Raw genomic sequence first — 18,625 nt, 5'->3', positions numbered from 1 at the left:
TCTGTTACCGCCCGCCGGTGGTGAAAGCGTCGGCGTCCGAGGAGTCCGGCGATGTCGGGCCTTGACGTGAGATTAGCGAACAGTGGCGTCGTTGTTGCCATTTTAGTTATTATAGCACGAAAGGCGCGGGCTGCTCACCGGATTTAAGGTCCCGGTGCCTGGTTGGTGGGGATACCACGTCGAGCAAAGCAAAAATGATACTATGGCAAAGGCAGGCGGCAAGCGGTGGATCGATCGATGGCACTAGCGAACTGCAAACCCGGCTCACCAATCGTGACAGCGCCCGGTGCTCTCGGAAGAGACATGGCTCAGCACGCACTCCGTGCTGTAAGATCTGGCCAATAAACAATCATCGAATCAGCCTTCTTGAATCGCTAGCTATTACGTATCCGATATGCAATGGTGTGCGTCTAGATCGTGTTAATCGTGAGCTGATTTCCCGATAATATCCGCGATCCCACGACTTGATTAGAATACTGCACTCGGGCTGTACTGTAACAGGATCGTATCGAATCGTAAATAAACAGTAAACGAGAATGAATATCGATCGGTCTGATTGATCCCTGGATCTCCCATGCCGAGCCGGATTCGGACACCTGGAGCGCGCGCGGTCGATGTGGATCGCAACAATGATTAGGAGAGAGACACAGAGTGGTGGAGGCCATGGCCGTTAGCAGCTAGCAGCAGCAGCCTCAGCCATGATATAGTTTTTCTCGAATAACAAAACAGCATTGGCCGGCTTATAAGCCACGGAAACGACACGGGATGCTGGTTGGCACGTCGGAGGAAGCCCGCAGACGACAGGATCAATCCCCACACCCACGAACGCGAATACAATAAACGCCGAGCGCACGCTGGGGGAGCAGCACCCACTGTGCGGGGGGCGATGCGGCCGACGCAAACATACATACACCACCAACGTAGCAATAGCAGACCCGCGGCGGCCGCGCACCCTTCCTCGCTGTCCCGCGCCGGCGCCGCGCGAGACAAGAAGGCCGTCCGGCTGGCCCAACCAACCACCGGGAGGGGCGCCAAGGGCACTAGGGCAGCAGAGCACCCGGACCGGTGAAAACTGCGTCACGTCCACCTGTCATTAGGACCGGCGGCGGCCTAGCTATAGCCTATAGCCTATAGCTAGCGATCGAGCGCCGATCATTGCGGCACCTAACGCGGGCCCCCCTAGCTAGCGATTCGGGCGCACGAGGCAACGTCATCAGATCGAGTCTAGTGCTCGTCGTCCCTCCAAATCTTTCGAAGCTAGTAGTACCAGTCACGTAGGCCGCATACCGGTTATGGAAAGGGACTCGGCCGTGACGATGGCAGCGGCATTGATCGCGTGATCGTACGCCGCAGTGGCCAGTGGGGGCACGAACGAACGAACTGGGATGGGAGTGAAGCAAAACGGAGTTGGTGGTTGTGGTGTGGTGGGTGCGTCTCGGCTTCTTCCGTTCTTGGCGAGTCTAGAGTTCAGACAGAGTACGTACGCAGAGCTCGGTGGCATGGTTCGTGCTCCGTGGAGGACAGGTCAGTCAATCTTGCCTTGTTGTTGACCAAAAGGCAAAAGCTGTCAGTTATTACGCAGAGTACGTAGGCTTGCTCGCTCAGAACTTGGGCATCAAAAGTCTGAACTCTGAGCTGATCTACCAGTAATCTAGGAGTAGTATGTACTAAGTCCAAAATGGACCATTGCCATAACAACTAGACCAAGCAAGGCCAAAAGCATCGATGTTTCTTAGTTGGAGTATACTCAAACGAAGGCATATTTGGTATTTTGCCAACTACCCCCATGATCACGCTAGAAGGGTCCACAGAAACTCCCATGCTCGCTCTCGGAAGGGGAGTGGATATGTGGGAACTGTTCGCTTGTTGGTTTCAGTCAGCCCAAACCAGTCAGCCAACAGCGTTTTCCTCTCACAGCAAACCAGCACCAGCGAGCCCAAACCAGCTCAGAAACCAACCAGCGAACAGGCCGAATAGCACTACACAACACAACACCAAAAGGTTTGGGGTCGCAAAAGGGCAACGTGCAGTCGTATGTACACACGCACAATCTCGACCAAAATAAGATGCGGCAATTTTTAACAGGTATAGCAGCGAGCGTGCGGCCACGACCAAACCTGTCGCGAAATAAAGAAAGGACCCACCTGCCAGCTGCCGGTACAAGTCCACCCGAGGCCCAGGACGACTGGGAAGGGAGGCACATAACGCGCGCTCCGGAGGCCTTGAGGGCACACCGCTCCACACCACACCAGCAAGAAAAGAGCTCTCATCCGGCCGCAACCGCACCGCGGCACAACCAAGGGGGAAGAGGAAGGCAGTGAGCTTTTCCGCGCGTCTGATGAGGAAGCTCTGCCCGAACCTCGAGCGCGATGACGCGCTGGACACGGTGCTCGAGGTGCCCATCCCCGAGGAGATGTTCTCCGGCGGCGGCCGCGGCGGCTCCCGCGGGTCCAGGTTCGGCTGCACGGCGTGGATGCGGTCGCACGCCGCCGACCGATCCGGAGCGGGCGAGCCGTGCTCCATGAGCCGCGGGGAGCTGCAGCTCATGCTAGGCGTCATCGGCGCGCCGCTCATCCCGCTGCCCGTCTACCATGCCAAGCAGTCGCCCTGCTCCGTCCTCTGCGAGCAGCTCAAGGCTGATCCCATTGTACGTACGATTACGGTCGCGATCGACCGGCATTTCTCATCGGTTTATTGATCGTTGCTGATGAGGCGCTGATCTGGGCTGATCAATTCATCCATCTATGTATGTGCTCGCGCTGATTCCAGGAATCATCGTCCGCCAAGTACATCGTGCAGCAGTACATAGCGGCGTCGGGCGGGGAGTGGGCGCTGAACAAGGTGAAGAGCATGTACGCGATGGGCAAGGTGCGGATGACGGCTGCGGAGCTCAACAGCAGCGACGCCGACGGCCACGGCGGCGGAGGCGGAGGCACCGGAAACGGGCACCGCGGCGGGAAGAAGGGCAGCAAGGGCTGCGGCGGCGAGATCGGCGGGTTCGTGCTGTGGCAGAAGAAGCCGGAGCTGTGGTGCCTGGAGCTCGTCGTGTCCGGCTGCAAGATCAGCGCCGGCAGCGACGGCATGGTGGCGTGGCGCCAGACGCCGTGGCACCAGTCGCACGCCTCCCGCGGTCCCCCGCGCCCGCTCCGCCGTTCGCTCCAGGTGCGTAGCGTACGCCCCGCCCCCCGCGCGTGATTTCGTGTACGTTTTCCAGCTAGCGCTGCACTGTTCACGCGGCGTGTTCTCGAGTGCTTTCCATACGCGTACGCACGCATGCCGTAAGGCACACATAGCCACCTAGGACTTGTCGAATGTACGGTCGCGTAGCATTGCTAAAAACGTACTTAGTACTCATTTCGATCCCCCACCAGTAAAAGCTTGTTCGACTCACAGCACAGTCAGATATGCCGATCTGAATCTGATGTTGGCCCGGACGTACTGAGCAGAGCAGCCCCATTGCTAGAGGCTAGAGCTGCTGGACATTGCAGCGGACATGATGCCATGGCACGTAGCATGTACACCTCCACTCCAGTCCCAGTGACAGGACAAACTCATCATCGCGTAGATAGATGCCTGTGTCAGGGCATGTCGATCTCCGCTTAAGGCTGGACGAAAAACTCGAAGCTCGTTAGCTCGCTCGGCTCGTGGTTGGCTTGACTCGGCTTGGCTGGGCTCGTTATCATAACGAGCCGAGCCGAGCCAAGATTTTAGCTCGTTAGCTATAACGAGCCAACTCGAACCAGCTCGCGAGCCGCTCGCGAGCTAAACGAGCCAAGCTTTCAGGAAAAAAAAAGTATCAAAACTTATATTAGTTTTTGTATTACTTCATGTCTTGCACTTTACAATTGACTGGTAACTGGTCTAGACCCTATAAATTGACTGTTAACTGGTCTAAATGCATTTCTTTTATATTATTATTATTCTCAAACTTTAGATAAATATAAATATTATATTTTGTATATTTTTTATACCTGGCTCGTGAGCTTAACGAATCAGCTCGAGTTTTTAACGAGCCGAGCCGAGCCGAGCGGGCTTTCTGGCTCGTTAGGATAACAAGCCGAACCAAACTAGTTCATTATCTTAACGAGCCAGAACGAGTCGAGCCGAGCCAGATCGTTATATATCCGCTGCATATACTGTCGGCAGGACAGAGCAGACAGATCGAACGCCCACGCGGACCAGAGATATCATGAGGCCTTTTCAGCACTCGCCGATCGCCGGAATAATATCACCGAGGCCAGTGTCGGGGGATAAGGCCGAGTGGTTTCGCTCATCATGAGCTAGAGCCACTATGATCGTGAGATTTAGGCGCCGGTCGGTACACACAAACTCGGAGACTAAGTCGTCATCATTGGCCGTGGCAACATCCTGTCGCCGCCCGGGAGCGGGAGGGGTCTGGAATTAGCGCGACAGCAGCTGCGCAGAGGATACACACACGCGTAGGCGCTTAGCGCCGCGGGCCAGCGTGATTAGGGGTCGGCCTCGGCCGGCCGGCCCTGGTCCTTAGCACCCCAACGTGCGGCCATGTGCGCGGGCGCGGCCGGACACATCACGTGGACCTGGGCCTGCTGAGATGAGATGAGACCCTCGCGCGCCACATCAATCGGTTGGTGGCGCGCGGCCTGTCAGCAGAAGCCGGTCCACCCGACTCTCCCCGCTAATCGCGCTGCACCAACCTGCTCGGCCATTTGACCAGCGAGTCAACTACAACTTGTTTGCGTACCCGACACCACTCGCCTTTACTAAGGCCCTGTTTGGTTGGGCTTTTGGCTTTGGCTTTTGGCCCAAAAAGCCAAAAGCCCAACCAAAGGGGCTGCTTTTGTAGGGCGCTTTTTCAGAAGCAGCTGTTTTTCCGTAGTTCATTTTTGAAAGCTGGGTTGACCCTGCTTTTGGCTTTTGGCTTTCTGCTTTTCAAAATTGGTAGAATAAAAAGCTCTTCCATAGTTGTTTCAAGAGAGATAAAGATAAAAGGTATATTTTATACTTGTTTAACCAAACAGCTTTCAGCTTTTCTACAGCTCACAGCCCACAGCAGCTTTTCCACAGCTCACAGCTCACAGCAGCTTTTTCCCACAGCCACAGCTCAACCAAACAGGGCCTAATGCTGCTCGGTGTTAGCATCACGTTTGCATTTTATTACTGCAATCCGAATCGACCGACACCGGCACGCTGACCGAACGTTTACGTTGTATTGACATGCAGGGCCTCGATCCGCAGCTGACGGCGAACCTGTTCGCGGACTCGGTGTGCATCGGCGAGCGGAGCATCGACGGCGAGGACTGCTTCGTGCTCAAGGTGGAGGCGGAGGCGTCCAGCCTGCGCGCGCGCAACAGCAGCAGCGTCGAGATCATCCGGCACACGGTGTGGGGCTACTTCAGCCAGCGCACGGGCCTGCTGGTGCAGCTCGAGGACTCGCACCTGCTGCAGATCAAGTCCAGCGGCGGCGTCGGTGGGAGCGTCTTCTGGGAGACCACCATGGAGTCCCGCCTCGGCGACTACCGCGCCGTCGACGGCGTGAACATCGCCCACGCCGGCCGCACCGCCGTCTCGCTCGTCAGGTTCGGTGACTGCCAAGACGGCAACACCAGGACGCGCATGGAGGAGACGTGGAACATCGAGGAGGTGGACTTCAACATCTGGGGCCTGTCCATGGACTGCTTCCTGCCGCCCAGCGACCTCAGGGAGGGCAAGGAGAGCCAGGACGTCGCCATCGTCAAGGCCGACGCGCGACCACCGCCGATAAGGATACCGGCGGTGACCGTGCGCGTCGGGCCCTCGCAGGTGGCTGCCGTGAACATGGACGACTCGGACTCGCTCATCGCGAGGTCATGACTACTCGTGGCGTACGTACTTGCAGTGCTCAGTGAAGAGCATGTATACGTGACACTTGTTACTGTAAGATCATACTTGTCGTAAGATCTGTAAATATATTGCAGGTTGAGAATTTTTTTCCCGCTTCGAGAGGTGTGGATTTACCTCAGCTAGAATTGAGGCCAGAAGTAGTGAGTAATCCGAACTAGATATTCCGCGTAGCTGTGTTGTAAATTCTAATGAACTAGTAGTCCCCGTAAATCTGAAAGAACATCCCAGTTCTGCCCAGTCACAACACTAGAGTACGTAATATTTTGTTTCTGCTCATATGCTTCAGCTATTCATCTCTCTGATAGAACAACTTTGAAGCCGTATCACAGTTGTTGCAGACATCCAGAATATATAAGTTCAGCAGTAGCACAAATGTTGCTGCTGCTGCAATGCAAAACACACTTTAAACAAGGGTTGCAACAGATTGCAGGTGCATTTCAGATTTTCAGCATATACAGAAGCAACTGATACGAGAACATATAATGGGTAACTAAGCACTGAGATGGGCCTTGCAGCCACATCATAGTACAGTCATACAACATCAACATCATAACATGTACAGGTAGCTACCTCTAAAGCCGATTGTGCAGAGATTGTCACTTTGGATAAGCGTATTGCATATGGACCTGAGGTCCATGGTATATCAATCCCACCAGCACTACGCAACTGAAGAGGACACAGACACAGAAAGAACATACATTTAATCACGATAAGCTAGGCTCGGCCTACAGGAGAAAGAGGTGGCCGGTGGGGCACATAGCTGGTCGCAGCTCTTCCTTGACTGGCTGCCATGGCCTTGAGCTCATGACCAGCAAGGAGATCATGCTCCTGCGCTGCTTGCGAACCAACTTGCAACCTGCTAGGGTACCTCCCATGGAGCATCACTATACACATTGCAAAAGCTTGAAGTAATGCAATGGACGATCTGAATTCCACTGTATAAAGCCCCTCTTTGAAGGAAGTCATACTGAAGGCATGCCTATCTTCTCGCGATCGACCCTGCAAATATAAGTTAGCATCAGTTTATTTGTTTGATAATAACAGAGGTAAAATTCTGGACATAGGCGAAATGTGTGTGTGTGAGGGGGGGCAGGGGGAGGAGAGAAGGGAAGAAAACTAGGGCAGACCTGAACTAGAAGCTCAAATCGCTGGCTGCCATCCTTTGCCTGGTTAGCCTGAATGGCATCATTTTCTTGGGCCGCATCAGTGAGGACACTCAGCATGCAACCTTCATCCCATCCACCACAGTCACAAGCTCCTCCTGACTTCCACCTCTCAATCAAAGGCAATGGCTGCCCAGATGTTGATGTGCCATGGAAGCCATCAGGAAGTACTGCAATAACTTTGGCTGGAGCAGAATTAGCATTTCTCGTACTAGGCTGGAAGTTTCCCAGTGGGGGGCAACCACAGCCAATTGGTGCTGAATTTCTTTGTCTGGTATTCTGTGAAGATGATTGATTCGAGGTTTCTGCTTCTTGCTGAGGAAGTGCGCTGATAAAAGCTGCAAGCTCTCCACTAACATGTGAATCACCTGATTCTTCAGATGATGGTAGAAATTCAGAACCAACCAACACAAATTCCCTGTGTACATGAACATCTGCTGTATGGTGGCATCTTGATTTTCGACGTGCAACCTTTATTTCCCCAACTATGCTAGATAAAAGGTGATGTTTCTTGTTCTTCCCCCCTGCCTTGATCCAAGCTCCACTTTTTTTCTTAGGTTCTTCAACAGTGAATACAGCATATGTGCTTTCCAGATCATCCTTTTCAGAGATGCCCTTCCTTCTAACAGTGGCTGCCAGGATATCCGAATCACCATAAGACAGCATGAATAAAGGCAAGCCATTCTTCCATGCTAGCTGCAGAAGTGCTTGCCTTGTTGTTGCTGAATCCTTTTCTTTCTGGGTGTATCTTGCAGTGTTCAATAGCACACGAGGAGGCTGATTTATATTTGCTTCGATCGGATAATTCGAATTGACTACCAAATCAACTGACCTTCGCTGCGCATTCTGTGGCACTGATCCCCCCAAGTCCATAGACTGCTTGGTGGTATTGACTGGAAGATGACACTTCGGAACAAATGAAGGGCGTACTGGACTAGAATGTCTTGGCTTTAATATTGGATCCAACATCCTCCTCAATGGGCTTCGCCTACCTTTGCTGTTGGGTGATGACCTGTCTCCTGTCTTATCGACAGGAGGAACTACATTGGGTTGTCGAGCATGTGGTGACTCCTTGAGGCTAGAGCTGCGGCTCACTCGATTCATCCCAGAACCTATATGGCGATCAGGCATCCTATCACTAAACTTTGCAGAACATCGTGGAGGATTCTCAGTGACATTCATGGCAGATTGGTTTCGGTAAGAATTCTTATTTACTTTTGCAGCTGTACCAACAAAATTATCTCCAGCCTCAGTGCTAGTGGTGCCAATCTCTTTAGCTGCTGAATCTATGATGGGAAGTGGACATGAATATGGGACTCCAGGAAATTCAAGTGATGGCTCAATATCCTCCAAGAAAAAATCAGGTGACCTACTGCCACTTCTAGCTGTGTCCATCACAGCATCAGATATTAGTGACTCAAAATTTTCACCATTCAAGCCACTGCTCTGTTCAGGATCATTACACATGGAATCATTGTTATCTGATGTGAAGAAATGTTTCCCAATGTTATCGCTGTCAGTAAAAAGCCTACGAGAACAATGATGGACAACATCTTCAATCTTCCATCTAGTCTCTTCATCTTCAACCATTTCATGTCTTCCGCAACTTCTAGAGGAAGAACCTAGAGAGTCTGAGGCTAAAGAAACATTGCTGAGACCCAAGTCAACATAATTACGACCGTTCTCTGGGCAGGGATGTGTGCCATGACCTGGCAATAAGCTCAATACCGCAGAATTTGGGCTAGGCGAACATCTGGCCTTCCCATGGTGTTTATCTGCGAGCTTACTCTGCTGGGCTCTGATGGATGAATGATGATGGTAACTCATTGGGGTAGATTGATTACTCTCAAGGGATCTGCTGCTGGGGCTTGCAGAAGAATGTGATGGAGATGAGAATAGTACAGACCTGCTAGTATTGGATGGAGATGCTCCATGGCTTCTAGCGAGTTCATGCTTTTGTTGCTGAGACCAGTTAGCAAGAAGACCCCACTCAAGAACTCCAACATTCAGTGCCTTGTCTTGAAGATGTTCAGAAGTTTCTTTACGCTGTAAATATGAAGGAACATTTGACATATGTTTGACAAGTTCATCAACAGTAGTTGCCTTTCGACCAGGCCATGGTTTTGAGCCCTTCATGCATGCGGCCCTTTCCCCACCCCAAGACTCTCGCTGTCTTCGGAACTTATCATTCTTCACAACTCTAACTTTATCTTCAAATTTTCCATCTACATTTCCATTGACTGCTGTGACCATGTCATTTGGCATGTGTACAATTTGGTCATGCTGTGAATTTCCCTTCTTTTGCCCATCACGACCTGATATGATCTTCACGTTCCTTTCACTGTTAATCTGCCCTTTGGTTGGCATCTTTATGATGGGTGAACATATGAAGCAGAAGTTTCAGATATATCTCTGTGTATGGCCAAAACACAATTATCACTTGATTCAGTTGAGTATGCTGTGGTTCAAACAGAGATTGAGAAAACCGCACTTCCCAAAAACCTGAAAATGCAAAAGATAGGCCAAAAAATTATCAGATATATAATTCCTACTAGGCTACTACAAGTTCACTGCAATTAGTCAAAAGCCAGAAAGTAGCAGGCTTCCCTTCAAAAAGTAAAGTAGCAGGCAGTAGAACTATTATTCAATACTGTATTATATTAAATTAATTAAGAACTAAGAATGCACCATAGATCATTCTGTCTCCCGAAAATCCTGTATGTATGGTTTATGCTGTTTCTACATGTCTGCAGTGACCAGGGGCTTGCCCCCGACAGCTTTTGGCACAATAATGTTCTTATGAGGACATGTCAATAAGCGCACAAGATATAGAAAAATTAATAAAAGAAGGGCTCCCACTAATGATAAAAAAGACACTCAAAAACTTTAAAGGACGGATTGATGCAAATATGCACACACTGCCAGGGGACCAGGCAGCCGCCAATAGTTCAGTACTTCAGTCGTAATGCAATGTGTACCATAGACAACGAAACATCTGTTCTTGTTTCCCTGATTAAAAAACGGAAGTTTTCCATATCTTGAGTTCTTGAATGACTTGAAAAAAAATGGACCAATGATCCTATGTATAACATGGACTCTTACTGTGAGTGACACTGTAAAACTGCAGTTTGGAAACAGGAGCAAAGGCCCAAAATGCTTCTTAAATTATATCAGGAGCTGGGTTGAAGCAAAACCTTTTTTCCCCTTCCTTTTGCAGATTAGCCACAAATTGCAACAACAAATGTTACTAGCTAGAGCACTAGAAATAAGGTAAGATAAGAAGACACATTGCAAGCCGCAGCACTAAACCCCCCACAGAAACCCCCTTCAGTCGTCACTCTCTCTACCCCCGAGTCCCCTAACGAATCGAATCAGCCCGCAGTACCCACAAATCGAAACGAATGGGCGCATAAAAACGATGTGGGCACATACCAGTTTGGTCGAAGAAAATCGGCCACTCAAGTCACCAAATCATCAAGATCCAAGCTGGGGATCGCGCCAACAGATCTGCCACTCCTGCAGCAACACCACCAAGAAAGATCAGCAATCGACCACACAAAAGACAATGTAAAATCGCCACTGCAACAAAAGGATGCATCACCTGAGGGGGAGAGACGAAACGAGAGCTCCCTGCAGTGACGGGTGAGATAGGGGGCAAGTGGACTAGATAGAGACCTGCGGCGGATTGGTATAGGATAGGGGTTGGAGGTGCGGTGGTAGTAGGAAGAGGAGCCGCAGTGCTACACTGCCTACTGGCTACTGCTACTCCCTATCCCCCTCCCCTCCTATAGGCAATATAGTTTGGGCGACCAGGTAGGTGGCCGGTGCCGGCGCGGCGCGCGCTTGTGGTGCTGGCGCGCCCCGCGTGCTTGCTGCTGGCGTGCTTCTTGCCTCGACCCCTTCCCCGGTTTCACTCGACGTTTCTACTTGTACTGCCACGGTGCCACCCTTGCGATTCGGAGGTGTGGGGCTCGTTTAGATGCAGCCCAAATTGCAAAAAAAACTAACTTTTGGAATTTGGAATCTAAACGGCTGATGCAAAAAATTTCGGCCCGCACGGTGCAAATATGGCCCGGCCCAATCATTGCCTCGGGCTGCGTGCATCCCCAGTGTTACCCTGACCACGGCCTCGTTCGCACGTCCATCTCCACTCCCTCTCCCCCGGGAAACCCTAGGCCGCTCTCGCCCCGCCAGCGATCTCCATTTCCGCCGCCGCCGCTCTCGGTCTCCCCCGCCTCCGCTCAGTCCAGCACCTGATCCAGCCCACCCCGTCCCCGCGCCCCTCACCGCATCCATTCCCTCTCCCCCCGAACCCTAGGCCGCTCTCCATTTCCGCCGCCGCCGCTCTCCATTTCCCCCGCCTCCGCTCAGTCCAGCACCTGATCCAGCCCACCCCGTCCCCAGCGCCCCTCACCGCATCCATTCCCTCTCCCCCCGAACCCTAGGCCGCTCTCCATTTCCGCCGCCGCCGCTCTCCATTTCCGTCGCCGCCGCTCTCGGTCTCCCGCGCCGCCGCTCAGTCCTCCACTAGATCTAGCCCTCCTACGTCCAGATCCACCTTCCCTTCGTCCAGATCTGGTGTCCTTGACCTCCTCGTCGGCGATGGACGGGTACCACGGCGGCTCGCATCAAGACAGGCGACTTCAACGACGTCTCCTTGGACACTGCTTCCGGCTACGGAGACGGCTCCGAAACCATGGACTTCCTGTCCCAGGCGCCGCCGTACGCCGGATCCGGGGCCCACACCGGCTTCCGCAACAACTCCGGCGACGTCTTCGGCAGCAACGCGCCCTCCCTTAGCCACCTGGGGTTCAGCGAGCTCGACCTCAACGCCAGCCAGTCGTGGCCGGGCTTGGGTCGTTACCAGGAGATCCTCCAGTCCCCGGCTGAAGACGGCGGCAGCGGCATCGGTGACGGCCCCCCTCCCGTGCGCGTGCCATCCCGCGCCGGCAGGGGTTCCCTCGGCCTCCGACCTCCTCGCCGCCGCGTGCCTCCCCTGGGGCCTCATGGTGATGAGGCAGGCGGCTCGGCTGGCGGTTCCAGGAGGCCCGGTGTGCGTCGCAGCCTAGTCCAGCCCGCCGCCGGCGACGAGGACGTCCCTCCGACTAATGTCCCGGTACACAAAGTTTCTTTCTCCATGGAATTGCTGTGCTGTGCTAGGTGCTGCTCACATGGTAGATTGCGGTGCTATGCAGTGCTTGTGCTAGTACAAGTAGATTGATGTGCTGTGCTGTGCTGTGCTTGTGCATGCTGTTTATGCGATCTATTTATGCAGTGCTTGTGCTAGTGTTGTTTTTTCTTTATGCCATGTGTTGTTTAGGCATATTGTTTACCTATGCCATGTGTTGTTTTTTCTTTATGCATCATTTCAGAGTACCCTTAGCAGGGCCCAGTGGAGTCCTCAAAACACCCGGACTTTCTGTCAGCTCTACGTTGACTGAGATTGACAAGGGGAACTGCCCTAGGGGTCAGATGTCGAAATGGGGTTGGAAAAATCTGACAGAGGGTTACTTCAAAGCGACAGAATTAGTTCATGACAACATCATCTTTGGGAGTAGGGTCCGCCAGCTGAAGAAGGAATGGAATGACCTACGGAAGCTCTATCACAAGGAGACAGGCTTGGGGCGCAATGCAGATGGCTCCATCAGTGCTTCAGCTGAATGGTGGAAAACCAACGACAAGGTACAACATAATTCTGTTTTGTAATCATGTTTTGCTTACCTAATTCTGTGTTGTAATCATGTGTTCTAAACAAGTTCTTTTGTAATTCTTGTTTTGCAGGACAACAAGCTTAAGGGTACACTGCCTGACTACATGGACCTTTTGGAGCGCATGTTCCTTGGCGTAGCAGTGACAGGGGAAACCGCTTATGCTCCTAGCCGCAGGAATGCGCCACTGTATGTGAGCAGTGACGATGACGAAGACGTCCATACCCCTCAGAGCACTGGGAGCAAGAGAAGCTACAGCAGCCTCAGCACCCGCAGCACTGCTGCTAGTCCCAGCAAGAGGGGCAGGAGCCAAGCAGTGAGGATGAACGAAGGCATAAGGAACTTGACCGTCAGTCTGGACAATAGGACTGAAGCTCTGAAGGAGATTTGGCATGAGAGGAATCAAGCTGTAGAGAAGAAGAAGAATGACAAAATGGACACCATTGACCAAGTGATACAGCTGGCTAAAGAGGCAGGGGCAACAGAGGAAAATGAGAGGCAGTGGATTGGTGTCCTCATGATCACCCAAAACGAAGCTGCTATGAGAATGTTTATCAAGTCAGAAGCAAAAGGAAGGATGGCCATCATTAAGCACTATGCCGGGGTCATTAACTAGACCCTCTTAATAATGCATTTGTCTTGTGTTTGTGTCATGAACCTCGTGTACTAAGTCTGTGATGCATGTTGGTTGAACTACGTCTGTCATTTGTATGTTGTGTTGTCGAACTTGTCGGCAGCAACTAAGTGATTTGTGATCTTCGCTTGTGATGTCTGAATTTAGCCATAATGTTTGTTTCTGGAGTCAGTGCTGTTGGATTTGAGGAACTGCTGCCCTGTGTATGTTGTTCCCTGGGAATTAGAACTGATTTGTGTTCATTTGTTTGTTTCATGTGTGCAGGGGGCTGCTCAACCTGCTGGTCCGGCCGTTGATGAGGATGACGATGACGATGATGATGCACAGTGGGAGGAGGACTTCTTCAGCTTATTCTTTGATGACATCGAAGAAGAAACTGCAATCGTATATGGTACGTCCCAGTATGCCATTCACATGCAAAAGTACTACAATAGGGCATACTATAGGGTGCCAAAGATGACTGGGCTGGACTGGGTAGAACATAAACTAGCAAATGAAACTGCCTGTTACAACATGTTTAGAATCACCCCAGATATGTTCTATAGACTACACAAGGTATTGACTGATGAGTATGACCTCAAAGACACAAAAAAGTCCACCTCAACTGAGGCTTTAGGTATGTTCCTTTGGATGGTTGGTGCTCCACAATCATATAGGCAAGCTGATGATAGATTTGAGAGGTCACTAGGCACAGTCCACAACATGTTCTATAGAGTGCTGCCCTGTGTTGTTGCACTTGGTAATGATATCATTAAACCTGTGGACCCAGAATTTAGTACAATGCATCCTAGGGTGAGGAACCGACGCTTCTATCCTGAATTCAAGAGGTGCATAGGAGCTATAGATGGCAGCCACTTCCCTGTTTTGGTGCCACAAGATAAGTTTGTGCAGCACTTGTGTCGCAAGGGCATCACAACTCAGAATGTGATGGCTGCTTGCGACTTTGACATGATTTTTACTTTTCTCCTTGCGGGATGGCCGGGGTCTGCCCATGACACAAGAGTGTTCGAGGATGCCATGACAACATTCAAGGATGACTTCCCTCACCCACCTGAAGGTAGACAACTAGGTGGTAGTACATTTGACATTTCTAATTGAAACATTTAACAATTACAGGTACTTGGTGGTGTAGGGATGTTTTACTTGGTGGATGCCGGCTACCCAAACCGTCCCGGGTACCTTGCTCCTTACAAGGGAACGAAGTACCATATTCAAGACTTTCAAAACGCCGGAGAACCTCGAGGTAAACAGGAGATATTCAATTATGCACACTCATCTCTTAGGAATGTGATTGAAAGGGCCTTTGGCGTCTTGAAGATGAAGTGGCGCATATTGTTGAGTATCCCTGCCTATCCTCCTCAAACACAAACGCAGATTATAGTTGCTTGTGTTGCTTTGCATAACTTCATAAGGTTGAGTAGGCAATTTGATGTGGACTTCCAGCACCTAGATCATCATCTTAACTTTGTGCCGGCTGAAGCCTATCTTCATCAGCCAGAAACAGAGCCTGCCCCTGATAGCGCAGATCGTGAACAGATGAATGCCTTTCGTGACAGCATTGCCAACAGGCTGTTTAATAGATATTGATACATGTGTATGTTTGATAACTTATGAGTTGTAATTGTTTGATTGCGGTTTGGACTTGTAATAATGTTGCTTAAGGACTGTAATATTTGACGACTGTAACATTTGGGTACATGCATTGTAATATTTGAGGACTGTAAAATGATTTTCGGACTGTAATAATATTTGAATGTTGTAATAATTTTGGATTTCCTCTACTGCATTGTGCCTGGGACAATGGAGACCTTTGTGGCTGCATGTATGGATTTGCATGCGAGAGCAGGCAAGGAACAGCAGGCAGCATGCATGGATTTGCATGCATGCGCATGCAAGGATGAGCCTGGCAGCAAGCATCCCTCCAAATGCATTTAATAGTGCTACTTGTGTCTTTTAGTCCATTATTGCTTTGGCAGGGTAAACAGTGCTATGAAAAGTTTTCCACCCCTTTGGATGTCAGATTTTGAACCATTTTGGATGAAAAAATTTGGGTTCAAAAAACTTGCAATCTAAACAAGGCCGTGGTGTTGGGGGGGGGGGGGGGGGGGGGGGGGGGGGGGGGGGGGGCTGCGGGGTACTGGAGAAAAGCACGAAACTGAGCTGTTTCGTTGTCGTCGTCGGCGTCTGGATCACGAGGGGAAGGGGGCGATTGGATGGGATCGGATCTTGAAGTGGTGGGAACGGGGAGAGGGAGGAGGGGCCTCACTGCCTCAGCGCCTCATCAGCGGTAAAAAGAAGGCGGACGGGCAGGCGGGTGGCTGGGCCGCTGGGGAGGGGCCCGGGGTGGCTTTGTCGCAGCGGTGCGGCGGGCGTGAGGGTTGCGTGCGCCAGGGTGAGGTCAGCAGCGGCTGCCCTGGAACGACGCCCGGCGCAGGACGGACGGCGACTTTCTTCTATCTACTCCCACGGCAGGCGGCATCCCATCCATCCATTCGGGGGCGTTCGGCCGGTTTCATTATTGCTCGAGTCCCTGTGCTATAGCTGGTGAATGGTCCTATAAAAAAAATGGTGTGCCTGGGTTCCATGCCTCGTGATCCATGCGGTCTCGTAATCTCGTACTCCCTCCGTCACTGTTGTTTTAAATGAACACAAGCGTTTGTCCAGTTTCATTTCTAAAACAACGGTTTTTTTTAAGACGAAGGGAGTGTCGACGTCTTGTACCGGATTTTTGTTCAGCTCATATTTAGGGCTTTTTTAAATCCAGGACATAAAGTTTTGGGGTGTCACGTGAAGATGTCGTATAGGTGTTCGTATACTAATAGAAAAATAAATTACAGAATCCATCAGTAATCCACGAGACGAATTTATTAAGCCTAATTAATCCATCATTAGCACATGTGTTACTGTAGCACCTTATTGTTAAATTATAGACTAATTAGGTTTAAAAGATTTGTTTCATAAATTAGTCACAAACTATGCAATTAGGTATTTTTAGTCTATATTTAATACTCCATGCATATATCCAAACATTTGATGGGACAGGAAGTAAACTTTAGAGCGAGAAACTAATCAAGGCCTTAGATATTTTGGGTTTTCTGATATCCGAACAGCAAGCTCTGTGGTACCTTCTCCTTTCAGAAAGGATATAATTCTCATTTTTAGAAGTCAAATGATTTAAAATTTGATCTAATTATTATAAATATTAACATTTATAATACAAAATAAATATCATTAAATTAATTATAAAATATATTTTTTAGTAAACATAGTTAGAGACATAAATATTAATATCATTTGTTATAATTTGATTAAAGTTAAACTAATTTAACCGTCACAAATTCAATAGTTGCATGCGGAGAGTAATCGACGAATCGGCAACGATGTGATTGATCTCGATGTGATGTGCTTAATGCTTCGGTGACAACTGAGAACTGTATAATACAGTACCAGCCGGATGTCGGAACTAGTCCTTCGATTCTTTCGTGACTACTGACTAGCAAATGTATCCGCGGCGATTACGTATGCTCGCCTCGTCTGATCTAACATTCTCCATCCGTTCTAAGTTATAAACCGTCTTAACATTTTTAGATACATAGATCTGTTATCTATCTAGATATATACCTATATCTAAATATTCTCTTCGTCCTAAAAAGAATGTAAATCTCATTTGATGAGGAGTCGAAGAATTTTAAGTTTGACTAAGTTCAGAGAAGATATTATTCGTATTTAGATCTTCAATTATGTTTATTATAAAAATATATTTCATAATTAATCTAATGATACTTATTATGCATCATGAACATCAATAACTTGTCATATATATTCAATTAAAATTAAGAATCTTTGACTTGTTGATGAAAGTTTAAATGACTTGTTGTCTAAAATATTTAAGGTTAGTCTCAGTGAAAGTTTTATGTGAGTTTCATCTGTATTTAATATATTGTCACATGAGTATTTTTTATGTCATGACAACGTTTTTAAGAAAAGAGAGAAGTGAGTCTTAACACGGCTATCAACTCTCTACGAGTCAAATTAAATGTTTATGAAACCATAGATTAAAACTTTTAATTGAGAGTTGGTATTTCATCCATATTTTATTTCATTTTATCTGACATGGCAGTCTTGAAACAACGCCATGAAACTTTTCATTGAAACTGGACTTAATAAAATAACAAAGGAGAGGAAATAAAGATAGAATAAACACAAGAGTTTATTAAGGGTCTGTTTGGCATGATTGTCGCTCCGGCTTCGGCAGTAGCCTCTGCTGAATAATCGGATGACCCTATCAAACACTTTAGGAATAGAACTATTTTATGTAAACAGTAGAGAAGCCGGAGTCATTTTCTAGTGATTAATAGTATAGAAGACGAGGTCATTTTTTGCTATGAGCCGAAGCCACAAAAGTGGCTCCTCCTCAAATGTTTCGGCTCATCCGAAGAAGCACTTGAGGTGGAGCTCTCTCAAATAGGACGAACTATAGCAACTGATAAGATCAAATTTTGAAATTCAAAATAAAGATTCATTACTATCTCAATTCCCTTTTATAAGGCACACATATCAAAATCAAATTTTAAAATCTTGGGCATTTAGCTAACAGTTTTTACTATTATAATACATACTTTTTACGACATAATAGAAACTTGATATAGTTAGATTCATAAACAATTATATTGTCAAATAATCATAAGTTATAAGCATGCGAAGTGGGCAGTTGAGAAATTTATGCATTCAAAACAACTGAAGTTAGTATGTTTAATTGCATGCGTTAGCTTCATTGCAGTTGTAGGATAATACTACAGACATGTGATTATTTTGTTGGGGACTACTCCTGCAACAAAAGAAACTAAAAACAAGTTCGCGGGTATCGTGGCTTTGTCGTCCCTGTTTATGGCTGCTACTCCATGTGACTAGTGACGAGACGCTAAAAGAATCTGACAAGTGACTACACGTACTAATCGTGCTTCACGCACAAAGCACAGGCACAAGCACAACACGTATCGATTCTTTGCTCCCCTTTTGGTCTTTGCTGAAGTGATTTTGCTTTGCCTTTGTGCATGTACTTTTACCTGTCGATTCGACGACGGGGCCGGCCGTATAATCGTAACATCATTTCTCAATAGCAGCTTGCTTTCTTTCGCTCCTGTGGCAAAGATCTTCCCGGAACGGAGTGGCTTTCGGTGTTGTGTAGCAGCATCCTTTAATTGCTGCCGCCTAGTACAAGCATCTCTGTTGGAAGTATGCCTCTTCTAAGTTTCAAA

General features: G+C 49.0%; 4 protein-coding genes across 4 annotated transcripts; 3 read left to right on the top strand and 1 right to left on the bottom strand.

Annotated features, from left to right (window-relative positions):
- The first annotated feature begins 2,209 nt into the window (after positions 1 to 2,209).
- LOC136535944 (uncharacterized) lies at positions 2,210 to 6,108 on the top strand. Its single transcript, XM_066528394.1, has 3 exons — positions 2,210 to 2,647; positions 2,770 to 3,162; positions 5,203 to 6,108. The coding sequence occupies exons 1-3, from the start codon at positions 2,339 to 2,341 to the stop codon at positions 5,830 to 5,832; spliced, it is 1,332 nt and encodes a 443-aa protein (XP_066384491.1). The 5' UTR covers positions 2,210 to 2,338; the 3' UTR covers positions 5,833 to 6,108.
- Positions 6,109 to 6,242: 134 nt separating this feature from the next.
- LOC136535943 (uncharacterized) lies at positions 6,243 to 10,942 on the bottom strand. Its single transcript, XM_066528393.1, has 4 exons — positions 10,627 to 10,942; positions 10,458 to 10,541; positions 6,990 to 9,527; positions 6,243 to 6,861 (listed from the first exon to the last, which is right to left on the bottom strand). Exons 3-4 carry the CDS (start codon positions 9,390 to 9,392, stop codon positions 6,577 to 6,579), a joined length of 2,688 nt encoding a protein of 895 aa, XP_066384490.1. The 5' UTR covers positions 9,393 to 9,527; positions 10,458 to 10,541; positions 10,627 to 10,942; the 3' UTR covers positions 6,243 to 6,576.
- A 733-nt stretch (positions 10,943 to 11,675) lies between these two features.
- On the top strand, positions 11,676 to 14,954 carry LOC136537538 (uncharacterized). Its single transcript, XM_066529472.1, has 4 exons — positions 11,676 to 12,141; positions 13,632 to 13,758; positions 14,484 to 14,542; positions 14,742 to 14,954. The coding sequence occupies exons 1-4, from the start codon at positions 11,722 to 11,724 to the stop codon at positions 14,952 to 14,954; spliced, it is 819 nt and encodes a 272-aa protein (XP_066385569.1). The 5' UTR covers positions 11,676 to 11,721.
- Positions 12,482 to 13,513, top strand: LOC136540884 (uncharacterized). Its single transcript, XM_066532922.1, has 2 exons — positions 12,482 to 12,707; positions 12,807 to 13,513. Exons 1-2 carry the CDS (start codon positions 12,498 to 12,500, stop codon positions 13,347 to 13,349), a joined length of 753 nt encoding a protein of 250 aa, XP_066389019.1. The 5' UTR covers positions 12,482 to 12,497; the 3' UTR covers positions 13,350 to 13,513.
- Positions 14,955 to 18,625: the final 3,671 nt, after the last annotated feature.

Source organism: Miscanthus floridulus, chromosome 2 (assembly GCF_019320115.1).
Source record: "Miscanthus floridulus cultivar M001 chromosome 2, ASM1932011v1, whole genome shotgun sequence".
Lineage (NCBI taxonomy): Eukaryota > Viridiplantae > Streptophyta > Magnoliopsida > Poales > Poaceae > Miscanthus > Miscanthus floridulus.
The sequence above is the reverse complement of the archived record's forward strand: the minus strand, read 5'-3'. Positions and strand labels throughout refer to the sequence as shown.